The following is a 13,367-nucleotide window of genomic DNA, read 5'->3' as shown; positions in this document are numbered from 1 at the left end:
AGTCTATACTCTTCAGCAACCTACAGTTCGAAATAGATAGTTAGCACCAAAGAGGTTTCATAATGAACTCAACATTGAGAAATGTTGTTCCCTTCTTTTTCCAACATTTTTTATCAGTTTCCTTCTTTATACATGGCTTAATTTGGTTATTGTGATCAAATAGCAGGTAAGAATTATCAATGGTTACAGTTTGTTTGTGGTTAAGTGCTAGAACTTGAAGGAACCATTTTAGATGCAGAGATTATGATTACCTTAAAAAATCTACTTTGTCCCTAAAAAATGTACTTAGGTTCAGTAAACAATTTGACATGATAGCTATTGAAGAAATGCTTAAACAATTTGTATTTTATCCTACGGTTTGATCGAAACAAGATCGGGTAGCCAAAATTTTTAACAAGAAAACATAGCCCAGTCAGAAGTTTAATTTCTTTCGTTTTGTTTTTGGTGAAATAATTTCTTTCATGACCGTGGAAAATGTATCCAATCAGCTGAAGTTGGTGATAAAAGCATATAGATAACTTGGTTGATCTTCGTGTGATTTTGCAGCTGTATTGTACAATTCATACCATATGATCGTTAAACTTTTTATAAGCAAGGAAGTAGTTTTGATCTAGCAGGGTGCACACCTCATGCCTCGATGTATAAATTTATTCCAGAGGCTGTATGTTATGGAGCTAAATTGGATGTTCTTGATTGATTAAATTATCTGATACAAAGTGCTTCAGAAATGTATTTATCAAGCAACTATGCAGATATGGCCAAAATTGATCGTAATTCACATGAATTCACTCATCAAAAGCAGACAAACATCCAATTCCAAAGATCAACTCTTCAGCCATAACACAACCACAAGATAGCATAGTACAAAACTGTAAAATAAACACGTTCATTACAACAAACGAAAGGTACTTAATTCATTATTCACAAAACCATAGAATTCATTACAACAGATTTCCCTGCTCATCATGGTGCACCACGGAGTGAGTGGTCTTGGTTTTGGCAAAATTTCCGTGATAAGTATGTGAGCATTTTTTGTTGTTAATGTGATATTGGCCTTTTGCATTCTGCCTTTGGATTGTTTAGACTTGTTTGATGGAAATCATTTACATTATAAACATGCGATAATTAACTGGATTTAGTTATTGAGCTGTTTTTAAAACCTTGAATTGAATGAAAAGGTTAGAAAGATTGCATCAACTAGCACAATGATGATCATACACTAAAACCTTGTCATGCTAAACTCGCTTCTAAATTTGTTTTCATTTTCCATTACATCTATCTAGCTAGCCATTATTGGGAAACAAATTTAGAAACCGGTTACATCTATCTAGCCACTAAAGCTGCACAGAAGCAGTAGCTAATGATACAAGTTGATTCTTGAAGCGTAAACTTTGTCGACATCAATTAAAGCAGATACAAGAAGCCCTTTGTGTCGACCGAACGCTTTCCAACTGGAAATTGGACATTCAACATTTCAACTCTGCTCAATTCTGGAAAAATTCTTGAGGTATTGAAGGAGGACAGTACTTCTTGGCCACATATTTATACTGTAAAACAAACAAATTATCAGAAGACTGTTACCAATTACCAAAACAGATTATACAATCTTGGTAGTATGACATGTGTGCTTAAAAGGTAAGAGGAATATGTTACCTTGTGCTGATTGTATTTCTCCTTAATTGCAGGCAAATTGGAATTAGGGCTGTTGCAACAAAGGCGGTGAAGATCCTTTACACAAACACACAAATCAGCAGGCTGGTATTGAGTGTAATGCTGCAATGTTGGATTCTGCGGCAAAAATCAGAACCAGCAAGTTAAGCAAAGCAAAGTTTATAATTCCATAATGAAACTGGTATAAAATATTCTATCATTAGCATCATACCCATGGTTTCATTGAAGGGAAAAGCATATATTTTGCCAGGAAAATTGAAGAAGCTGCTATAAGTGATGGAGCATAACAAAGCATACTGTACTCCAATAGAGATAATTCCGCGATATAGTTTGTCAAGCACTCTAGTTGTAGTGAAGGGACCTGAGAAATGCAAATGAAACCACAAATACTTTAGAAATTGAATCCTAATAATTAGAATCATCTACCATACAAAATAGAAATCAATGCTATAATTATCAAATCTGTGTTCTTACTAGCTACTCCAATTACTTCTTAGTTTATATATATAATGTGTTTCTTACAGGTTTGTGCGGAAAAAAAGTGTCGAAAATTAAGTGCCTTATAAATCTACGCAGAAGTTACCTCATCAACTCCTTGAGCTGCACGTACAAATCTTCTCAAGAAGCATTTAATTGTTGGAGCAGTCATTTCGAATTTCAGAAAATTCAAGACAGTAGATTCCATCTGCAAAACCTGCAAAGGAATGATTTGCTTCAGATATGCAAACTTCAATTACAACAAACAAAACAGGTTAACTCTGACCAAAGATTTTCAACACAAACCTCTTCCTTGAAGTATGTGTTATCAGTTATATAACAAAATTCCTCCACTTGAGGTGCACAAATCTCCTCATATTTACTGCCAACAACAATCAAAAATCAATTCTTATTCTTATTGCTTCCTAATCATGACTATATGATATAGCTAGACTAGATATAAAACATTTATCATAAAAACACAAATTTGTATGCTTCCTTACGAGGCAATCATCATAGAAGCAACTCCAAGTAGTTGCAATTGTTGTCTGTTCATCGGATTACCAGAAAGATATCGATCGATGTAGTTTACTGTCAAATACAATGTATCTGGTACAAGTCTATACTCTTCAGCAACCTGCATTTCGAAATAGATAGTTAGCACACACAAAGAGGTTCCATACTAAACTCTACATTGAGACATGTTCCCAAAAAGAATGTATCACTTGTGTGTTTCCATTGGCAAATTGCAATGTACTCCCAATCCAAATATATTAATTTTGAACAACACAAGGATTTTAAATGTAGGAATTGTAAAGTCCATATGATTAATTGACTAACTAGAAACATTACCTCGACTAGCCAGTCAATCAATATAGCACGCATGCTGGGATTTATGTCCTTCTGAATTTTCTCCATGAAGTCTGTGGAAGGTCTTTTCTTTGCCTGATATTACAGAAATTGGAAAAGATCAGAATATACTTAACAATCAATAATTAATATTTTGGTAGTAGAATTTGTTACATTTCTATTTCTAGTCTATTATATAAACTAAGTAATGTAACCAAGTGATTGCCTTTAAGTGATTAATTAATGATTTTCAATGAAGGTCAAATCGATCAGGAGTACCCGAATTTGAGCTTTGGCTAGAAGAATCTTTTGTCATACTTTACTTATTTACCGACCAAACTCTCGGCCCTTTCCCACGAGAAGCTGGTCCTTAAGACCATTTTAGTTTAACTAATCAGTGTAAATAAAATCAACAAAACACAATAGACATATAGTTTTGCACTTTGAAGCTGCTTACACTTTGACAAAATATGATTTTACTTACATTATAACTTATAACTTGTGTATAGCATATATCAGAACAGTTATTAAACTCAAAATCAAGACCTTTGTGGCAAATGAAGTTATACCTCAGATGCACGCAAATGTTTGTAGATATCACAAGCAAAAGATGCACAAAACTGAGGATCCACATGATCATTATCAATATTAACAATTTTCTCCCCCTTTTCCAACTCAACTAGAATGTCTCTACTACAAATATTACCTGCAAACAAACCAATCAATAGTATCATTTCAAAATCCACTAATAAAACCAAAAGGGTAACCAAATAAAAACCAAAACAGCAACAAAATTCAACCTGTTGGGTAATTAGAATCAGAAATGTTAAGACTACAAAAAGTCTTCCTCTCAATAGAATCAACAGCTGGAACATCACTATTATCCACATATTCAATATCAGGACTCTTAAAAGAATCACAAGACGACATTGTCTCGTCCATAGAGACCGACATTCCATCCGATTTACCAGGCGACGATAAATCCATACTACTCGAAACAGGAACATTGAAAGTAGTACTAACCAATGGAACAAAAACTTCATTCTTAACTCCATTTCTTTCAGAAAATGAAGAACTAGTGGTACTAGTTGTAATGGCCTTAGGAAAAACAACAGTAGCCGATTTAACATTTGACAAAGTAGGTTTTTTGTTGCCGGAAATAGCTGAGCTCGAAGAATTACACAATGAAGATTCTTTCTTTGTCTTTGCAACTTTAGTTACCTGAAAATAACAACAACCCAAAAGAAAGAAAAAAAAATCATTTTTGTGATAAAATTGAAATGGGTTTCATTTTTTTGCAAGAAAATTGAAATGGGTGTCATTATTTTGTGATGAAATTGAAAAAATAATGAATCTTTAAAGAAAATGAAAAGTTGAAAAAAATACCAAAGATGATGAATTGCGGGGACCATTTTGATTTGTGAGGTTGGTAAGAGGAGGACGTTTCTTGGCAGAAGCTAGAACTTTTCCGGCGTTGTTCTCTGAAGCGGTGACTGTTACCGGAGGTTGTCGTTTCGCCATGGACGACGTTGTTGAAGACGAAAAAGATGAACGACGATTATTAGTATTATGACTAGACATTTTCAAAAATTGAACTTGTTTTAGGTCAAAGAAAGAATCAAGAACAGAGATTTGAACTCTGCAATATGGTTTCAGAATCAGAGCGTTACTTTGAAATTGAAACTTTTTGAGTGAAAAGAGAGAAAGAAGAAAGAAAAAGAGAGTGAGAGTGTGTATTGTGTGAGTGCAATAAATTTTGATTATTTATGAAGGAATTGTGCTTTTGAGGCGGGGAAAAGGGAAGGTTTAAAATGAGAGAGAATCTGGGCCGTTGATTAAGGTTTTCGGTATTGGTTAGGAGCGGAGTGGGGCCCATTTAAGAGTAGTACCCTGCAGTTGAGGGATTTGGAAGAAAGGAGCTATGGATTTTGAATTTGAATTTGAAAACAAACGGTCACTGAATATGTTGTCGTTTACTGTGTGAGGAAGAGAAGAAGGGAATCCCAATTCCCAACCATATTTTTTGCCTAGTTGTCTATTTTCTAATTTCTAATTTAAATTTAAATTTTCTGCAGAATTCAAATTTGTGTATGGAGATGCGAGAGGGATTAACTTAAATTAAAAAATTAAATTAGTATTAAGACTATTAAGACTTTAGTAGTATTTCAGGGAAGAAAATATTTGTATTTTTTTTTTACATGAAAAATGTTGTTATATTTTGTCATTATATAAACAGCTGGGGTGCATTGAATAATTGAATAGCTTAGAGTTTAGTGTGTGAGTCACATTCCAAAAATGTTTTGTTTTGTCATTGCAGAAATTAGTCTTCGTGATTTAGGGGATTATGTTTGAAATTTTGTTAGTTATGTGATTTTAGTTCAGTTAGTAGATATATCGCATATATTATTTAGTAGTCGGGGTTCGAACTTTGAATATTCAATTTATTCATTTTTAAGATGAAATTTATACTCATTAGACTACTGGACAAAAAACAATTATAATATTTAAGTGGATTTATATGTTTTTGTCAACAAAAACAAAAAGTAGATTTATATGTGTCAACTCAATTTTATGATACTTCAAATTAGCAATATCAAAATACATTATTCAAATTAGCGCGCCACAACGCACGGTCAACCGCACGACCGTGTGTGTATGCAGGAGTATACTACTAAAATTAATTCAAAAAATAAATGAGTTGAATATTTTCTTCAATTAGTAATACAATGTATGAAAAATAATAGTAAATCATGTTGGAGGATAATATTTTTTATTATTTTGAAAAAGTAAATTAAATTAACATAAACACTACCACAATACTTTTTACAATTTAAATAATTTATTTAGTTATTAAATTGGTCATAGTACAAATTGGTCTAGAATGAAAAAAATAAAAATGTCATATGCAAGATCAAGACAAATCATCCCCGTAATGGAGAAAAAAAAAACACCCTATGATGGGAAATGGGGAGGGAAATATTTTTCAAGCCACTGTGCCCCTTAAATATCTAAAAAGAAAAAAAAGTGTCATGTATTGTGCACGACTAGTTATTATAATATCGACATTTTTATCAAATAGAAACTCGCATACTTGCACCGATGCGCCGATGCGCATGTATTTTGCAAGTAAAACATAAAAATGAAAACCAACATTATGTAAAGTCTTCTGGAAGACAAATGCATAATTGTGACCAGACTAAGACTTCACTAAAGATGGTCTTGCCATTTGGGTTCATTGACATTTGTCAGAGATTAATTATCAATAACATGACAAAAACAAAAAAAGGAACACTTGCATATTTCATAGGATAATAACTAACTCGCATGAATCAGGAGAGAAAATGAAGGATAAAAGAAGGTTCAATGGAAAGAAATAAAAAATAGAATGATTATGATTTGGTTTAGACAGAATTTCAACTGATAAATTTAGTATTTATTCAACAAGATCTGCTAGAAGGAGTTCCTATACATAGACTAAAGAATGAATGTGTGTCTAAATGGACATGGTACAGTACCTTGAAAATCAAAATGATTGCCACAAAATTGGCATAGGCAAAATTTTACAACCAACATTAAATCCATTTGCTCCCAATGATCCAGAACTTCCACAGCAGACACCTCAAGTATTTTTATTTATTTTTATTTTGACTACAAGACACCCCAAGTATTGAATATAGTAGTAACACTTTTTGATACATTTTAAACACACTGTGACCCCCCTTATTCTCAAAAAAAGTCAATTTAGTTGTCTGGGGAATATATCACTTTTTGGAAAATATGTCTATCACAAAGATTGTGTTCAAAAATCTCCAACTAAGTGTTTTTGCTAGCCTTTCTTGTAATAGTATATAGGTTCAGTTGTGAAATACTTCTACTGGTATTGATGGAGAACAATACTTCTTCGCCACAAACTTGAACTGAATCCATATATTAACATGAAACGATATTAAATCAATTAGTAACATGTAAGTGGTGATAAAGATGAACAGGCATAACATGATAACAGAAGTGTTTAATAATAAACAAGAACATTAATCCCAAACACAAGCGGCCAGTTTGTTGAAAACTAAAAAAATGCTAAGACATCCATGCAGACATATGCAATAAGAGCCAGATGTTCAAGCCATATGCAGCCATAAATAGATGGCATAGATGACTGAAATTCTAATAGAAACCCAAGAAACAAAATCCAGTTTTTATGTGAACGGTACTAGTAATTGCTGACTATAAATTATAACCAAGTAGAATAATATAGTTTCTAAATGAGCAACCCCTTTACACCTTTCAATCTAATCCCCGATACTCATACCCCACTGATTTGCATGCATTGCAACCTTAATTACGTGAAGTTAGTTTCTGGCTTTACAAATCCCACAAAATCCAAACCTTTTTCTGTTTACTGAACAGTTCCCGCCCTCAACTATCATGTGTATTGAATTATGATTTTTTTTATCTTGAATCATATCTATACTCTATAGATAGATATTCCTAGATGGTTTTTCTAATTACTACACTATCCTCCATTTGATTTACCTTCTAACCAGTGAGAAAATATTTTAAATAGAATGCAAATGATTAGTGCAATAAAATAAATTTCTATCAATTCTTAATATGATTATCACTTAATCAATGGTTAACAAGACTGCTCGGAACAAGCAAAGTCTTACGTTATCTAGTATCTTCTTTTTTGCGCAGAAGGGGGGGTAAGCACACAATGAAATGGGTGGAGAGTCACATTTCTTTATAAAGCCCATTTAGCCCTTAATTGTTTAAAATAAATTATTAGAATCCGCGTTGAAGGAACTCCAAAACTGATGAACAAAATGCAGAAAAATGCCAAGAACTAAAGATTGTGATTATAGACTGATTTTAAGTCACCCAATTTTAATACACCCATACAGAAGAGAGCAAGAACAAGGTATTCTCACCTTATGCTGACTGTATTTTTCTTTGATAGCAATAAAGGAAGGTGAATTCTGATAGCCATTGCAGTACAACAGATGCAATCCCTTAACACATTCACGCAATTCTGATGCTTGATAACCTGTGTAATGCCTCAGCATAGAGTTCTATACCCAAACATATGCATATTTGCACACAACATCAGTATATGTGTCTATGAAAAGAAAAATATTCCTCGGTAAAATAGGTTTCTTGCAATACGTACCCAAGGTTTCTTCCTAGGAAGTAGTATATATTTAGCCAAGAAAGCGGCTGAAGCAGCTATTAACGACGGTGTATACTTAAGCATGTCATACTCTAGAAGCGATAACTCTGCTAGATAGTCGGCCAAATACTCCAACTGCATCAATGGAACCTGAAAACAATACAAGGTAAACATAAAAAATTGTCATTATTATCCTAATAAGAGAAATAAAAAATAATCTCAATTGAAATACATACCTCACATGTGTGTTGGGCAACAACAACAACAAAGCGTCTGCATTGGTATGTTCACAAGTCAATACTATGTCAATTTACTCCAACTTGCACTTATCAATAACATGAAGAAAATCACTCATTACCTCAAAAAACATCTAGTTGTAGGAGCCGTCATTTCAAACTTCAAGAAATTCAGCACAGAGGACTCCATGTCCAACAACTGCAATAATATCACAAATCTATTGTTTTAGGAGACTAAAACCATAAAAAGGTATCCAAAACTGCAGTCATGAGTCAATCAATAGATGAGTAACAAAACCCAAACCTCCTCCTTAGAATACGTATTATCAGTTATATAACAGAACTCTTCCGCCTTGGGGGGACAGATCTCCTCGTATTTACTGCCAAATTCAAACAATTTATAACCTCTTATGAAATACATATACAAATGCAGGACAAACACAAGAAAACGGGTAATTGAAACAAGCATTGTCCAATGAAACAAATTAAGTAGATATTACTTAACAAACAATAATTAATAGATAAGAACCTACGCAGCAATCATCATGCAGGTAACACCAAGCAGTTGTAACCGCTGTCTGATCATTGCTTTGCCTGAAAGATAGCGATCAAGGTAGTTAACTGCCAAAAATAGTGTATCAGGTAGAAGTCTGTACTCTTCGGCAACCTACAATAGAGAGAGAGAAATTAGGTGAAAAACATTTCAAAAGAAACTCAACGAAGGATACGGCTCTTCTCTGGTTCCATCATGAGGAAAAAAGACAAAAAAAGCAAGTTCAATGAATCCTATACAAATATCAATGTATCCACTGCCATTGCTGTGGTATCTTTACCTCTCCTAGCATGAGAATTTAAATCTCTCAATAACTGACACAACAAAGTAATTAGAATAATAGTCAAAATAAATTTTCTAATGAAACCTAAAGTTCCACTTATAAGGATATGAGTATATGATGAGACATATAATAAAAATTACAAATAAAGTTCTCAAAAAGTAGCACATTGAGAAGAACAAATCCCCTGGAATAAGTTTATCACCCTGGCAGTACCGTTACCCACCATAGTTTACCTCCACAAGCCAATCAATAAGCATTGCCCGCATGCCAGCATGTATGTCTTTCTGTATCTTCTCCATGAAGTTCTTAGATGGCATTTTACTTTTCTGAAAACCAAAGCAAAGGGTGAAAAAGAAGTAGAGAGAAGATAAAAAGAAATATGAGAGAAAGGTTATATACATGTTTAAGTTCTAAACCACAGGCATAACTGCAGAAATGATCCGGTAGATAAACCTATATTTGGAACTTCCAGAAGCTATATATCATGCCAATTTAGTCATTTATCTTTTTACCTTGTGTCAAAATAGAAGACACTAGCCCTTTAAGAGGGACTAAATGTCTAAATCAAATTAATAAGTTTCTTAAGTCTTAACATGATTTAATTGTTAATTTTATAAACTATTTTGCACTCATCATATGTCAAAGCCAAATTCGAAGAGATAAACAATTGTGAAAGGCAAAACAAAAGAGGAAAATACAAACGATGCATTCAACTTGAATATCACCCTAATTATATAATTAATATTCTTCTTGACATGAATATGACTCTTGCAATTATTACTCCAAATCCAAATCTTTCTGATAAACATTTAGACATGAAATAGACAAACTTAGTTGGCAAAGCAATTCAATTTAATGTTCAAATATAGATTGAACCGATAAATTAGATGTTTTTAAAATAAAACATTCTACAATTGTACACCGAATAAATTTGCATGTGCTACTTCAAGAAGTTCGGGTCATCAGATCACTGACATTTACTCTATTACTTTACAATAAATGGGTCCAATTCAACATTCCAATGTATCACATGTTTGACCCTCATTGCCTACTGTGTGTTTAAATTGGTGGTATAAAGTGGAATAGAGTATATAAACACAAACATACTCTCAAAGACGAATAGTGCATTTAGTTAATTTAAGGTAACAAACACAAACAATAAATTTCTAAACCTATAAAAGCACCATATGAACCAGGAACTTACACTGCTAGCTATCACCTTGACAATTACAACAGATGACTAAAACATTAAAATAAATGAAGATGACAAACCTCAGATGCACGCAAAGTTTCATAGATTTCATGGGCAATGGATGCACAAAACTGTGGGTCTTTGATATTGCAGTCAATGTCTACAATCTCATTTGCTCTTGACTTCAGTATGGTGTCAACATCCTGTATTCTCCCTAAAATCATATAAGGGCAACAGAATGATTGATCCACATTACAAATTATAATTATTGAAAAAAGTATTAACTAAATTAGCCAAAGCATAAGAAGAAAGGTCAAGTATAAGATTAAGCTTTTAATAAAACAAACCTGCCATTTTGGAAGAGTCTGAAATATTGAGAATGCTGCATGTTTTATTCTCAATTGATTTGGCCGATATAATATCATCATTGCGAATATATTCTAACTCCGGAGTCATCAAAGAATTGTTGGTTGACATGCTCTCATCCAGTGGAGTAGAACCACTAAATGAATTACTTGGAGAAATGTCCATCCATTTCGGATCACAGACCTTGTTCTTAAAATCAGGACAAACAGCACCATCATTGCTTGGCGCAACGAAAGCTTCAACTCCAGTCTTAGTTTGACTAGCTTTGGTAGAACATGCTTCTTTGGAACGCAATAATCCACTTGACTTTAACGAGGGTTGCAAAACGTTCCCAGGCATAACATTTTTCTGCGAACTGGCAACGGAATCCTTCTTTGTCTTTGTAGTTTTGGACGTGCATGGAACCTTCGAGGTACATAAGTCAAACACATATGAACACACCCCAAATCAATGCATACACAATTTATTATATATACATACACTTTCCCACTAAAAACCAAACTCTTATTGTTTTATATAGTTTAACTTTATGTGCAAAAGTTCCACATGTGGTGGGACCTAATGTTTTTGATAAAATAATCCTCAAAAAGGTGAACCTCATTACCTCACTATATGCTAAACTAAACCATGCATGTTATTATGTCATTCTCATGCGTCGTCAACACAACTTCATGATATATTTCCGTTACTCCCTCTAGTCCTTATTATAAGGAAAAATTGTTTTCTACGTTGATTGAAAGATGGATGTATCAAGTCTAAATCATGGATCAGATACATCGATCATTCAATAAATCTAAAAGGTAAATTTTTTCTTATAATAAGGAGTATTATGAGTATTGATTATGCAACAGAATTCATTAGTCAAACCCGATTCTATCATAATTATAATAGTCATTGATTATTCCTATGCGAATTCACCAAAATTGTTCCATATTAATAAAAAGGACCAAACTAATTAATCAAATAACCAATGTTGCCTGAACACCAATCACAACAGGAACAAACCAAACACAAACTCGAATCAAACAATAAGCGACGAAAAACAAATCGGAAAGCTTAATAGAATAGTAAAATAGTGAATGATTATAACATTACCATGGGCTTGGATGAAGCACCAACGGAGGAGGATTTACCGATAGAGGCATTTCTGCTATTGGTTACGTCGGCAAGAGCAGGACGTTTCTTCGTCAAGCGAGTTTTGACGGCATTGATGACATTTTTGCTTGAAACTGGATTATCTGAAACGGATGATTTCTTCTTCTCGGAGGATGATGCATCAGAAGAAGGAAAACGTCGGCTACGAGTGAACATTTTGTGATTGGAAGTGAAAATGAAAAAACCCTAATCGCAGTGAAAAAACGGGGAATTGAATCAGTTAATTACTTTCGTTAGTGAAAATAAGTATAAAAAAAAAAAAGCGATTAAGGTTGTTGGATTTGGTGTGAAGAGATTGAATCGGGAATTTACCTGAGAGTGTGCTGGATGGTAAATCGATGATTGAAGAAAAATGAGGCGATTGGTTTTCAGAAGATGATGATCACTGTGAGTTTTGTTATAACGCAGCGCAGGCACAAAAACACGCATAGAAGAGAAACGAGTTTGAGTTGGGATATTCGTATGTATGCGAGAGCGCGAAATGGGGCAATTATCACCGTCGGATGTTAGTCAATTACATATCTCGACCGTCCGTGCTTTGCATGACTTGTAAACGTATCAACATCTATTAGGTTTGTCTCCCCGCAGTTCTCCTCGTGTTTTTTGTCTTGCACTGATCTGAGCTGTACATTAATTATACTATGATGATGTCAATCGTTAACATTTAATGAAAATCAAATGTTGAAATCAAACAGTAATGGGTGGGAGGAGATCCTCTCTCGTGACATTTCCTTTCGGTGAAATGTCATCCCTATATAATAGGAGTTGTGATATACACCGGATAATTCCAATTGTTAAAAAAAAAGCATTGAGGGTTGGGATATATACACCGGATACAATCCAGTAAAAGTTCCATGGAAGAGGAACCTATCCCGTAATGGGTGGAGACGACTCAAACCTTATGAACTATTCATCCATAATATCTATTGATAACCTCCACATTAGAATAAGAGCGTTGTTAACTGGACAAGCTGGAATTGTTGTCTGGTATGCACGTCGTATCCCACCAAAGCTAACTTATAGCTTTCATGCAGATGAAGGCAAAAATAAAATAAAAAGTTGGTGGACCGTACTATTATACGGTGTCCGACAACTTAAATGTTGTCCAAATAAAATTTCCCTTAAAATAAATCAATGTCTGATATTTGAGCAGACCATAAATCATATGATTGGAGATGATTCAATTCTCATGTAGTGCGACTCACTTCCAATTTTTTTCTTGCTTTTCACCAAGTACTAGTAAATCCTTTTTTCTTATGAAGAAAAAAATAGATGGGTCATGGTACACCCAAGCAAGGTCACTTGTACAATATAATTGATTGTTTAATGTGTAATTTACAAATAAGAGAGATCTTTCACCATCCATCGTGACTGAAAATTTTAGATGAATTGAGTTTCAATGGTGATAGTTAAAGATG

The 13,367-nt window shown here is 33.6% G+C and overlaps 2 protein-coding genes across 2 annotated transcripts; both read right to left on the bottom strand.

The window, feature by feature from the left end:
* Positions 1–1,166: 1,166 nt before the first annotated feature.
* On the bottom strand, positions 1,167–4,770 carry LOC123905597 (cyclin-A1-1-like). Its single transcript, XM_045955267.1, has 10 exons — positions 4,384–4,770; positions 3,798–4,218; positions 3,567–3,703; positions 3,001–3,093; positions 2,652–2,785; positions 2,455–2,530; positions 2,255–2,365; positions 1,883–2,032; positions 1,654–1,788; positions 1,167–1,547 (listed from the first exon to the last, which is right to left on the bottom strand). Exons 1-10 carry the CDS (start codon positions 4,576–4,578, stop codon positions 1,485–1,487), a joined length of 1,515 nt encoding a protein of 504 aa, XP_045811223.1. The 5' UTR covers positions 4,579–4,770; the 3' UTR covers positions 1,167–1,484.
* Positions 4,771–6,363: 1,593 nt separating this feature from the next.
* On the bottom strand, positions 6,364–12,431 carry LOC123909070 (cyclin-A1-4-like). The gene is made up of 12 exons (XM_045959844.1): positions 12,262–12,431; positions 11,890–12,135; positions 10,776–11,199; positions 10,509–10,642; positions 9,470–9,562; positions 8,934–9,067; positions 8,705–8,780; positions 8,523–8,599; positions 8,401–8,437; positions 8,165–8,314; positions 7,926–8,066; positions 6,364–6,914 (listed from the first exon to the last, which is right to left on the bottom strand). Exons 1-12 carry the CDS (start codon positions 12,376–12,378, stop codon positions 6,852–6,854), a joined length of 1,692 nt encoding a protein of 563 aa, XP_045815800.1. The 5' UTR covers positions 12,379–12,431; the 3' UTR covers positions 6,364–6,851.
* Between the last annotated feature and the right edge of the window lie 936 nt (positions 12,432–13,367).

This window comes from Trifolium pratense, linkage group LG2 (assembly GCF_020283565.1).
Source record: "Trifolium pratense cultivar HEN17-A07 linkage group LG2, ARS_RC_1.1, whole genome shotgun sequence".
Lineage (NCBI taxonomy): Eukaryota > Viridiplantae > Streptophyta > Magnoliopsida > Fabales > Fabaceae > Trifolium > Trifolium pratense.
This window is presented reverse-complemented; position numbering and strand designations above follow the sequence as displayed.

Bases quoted from the DNA above. Each gene is read 5' to 3' on its own strand.
- LOC123905597 (XM_045955267.1), bottom strand. From the start codon at position 4,578: ATGTCTAGTCATAATACTAATAATCGTCGTTCATCTTTTTCGTCTTCA. The intron at 4,219-4,383 runs GTATTTTTTTCA...TGTTATTTTCAG, and splicing joins CCCGCAATTCATCATCTTTG to GTAACTAAAGTTGCAAAGAC. The intron at 1,789-1,882 runs GTATGATGCTAA...TTTTTGCCGCAG, and splicing joins TCCCTTCAATGAAACCATGG to AATCCAACATTGCAGCATTA.
- LOC123909070 (XM_045959844.1), bottom strand. From the start codon at position 12,378: ATGCGTGTTTTTGTGCCTGCGCTGCGTTATAACAAAACTCACAGTGAT. The intron at 11,200-11,889 runs GTAATGTTATAA...TGTACCTCGAAG, and splicing joins GTGCTTCATCCAAGCCCATG to GTTCCATGCACGTCCAAAAC. The intron at 8,781-8,933 runs GTAGGTTCTTAT...TGAATTTGGCAG, and splicing joins ACCTGCATGATGATTGCTGC to TAAATACGAGGAGATCTGTC.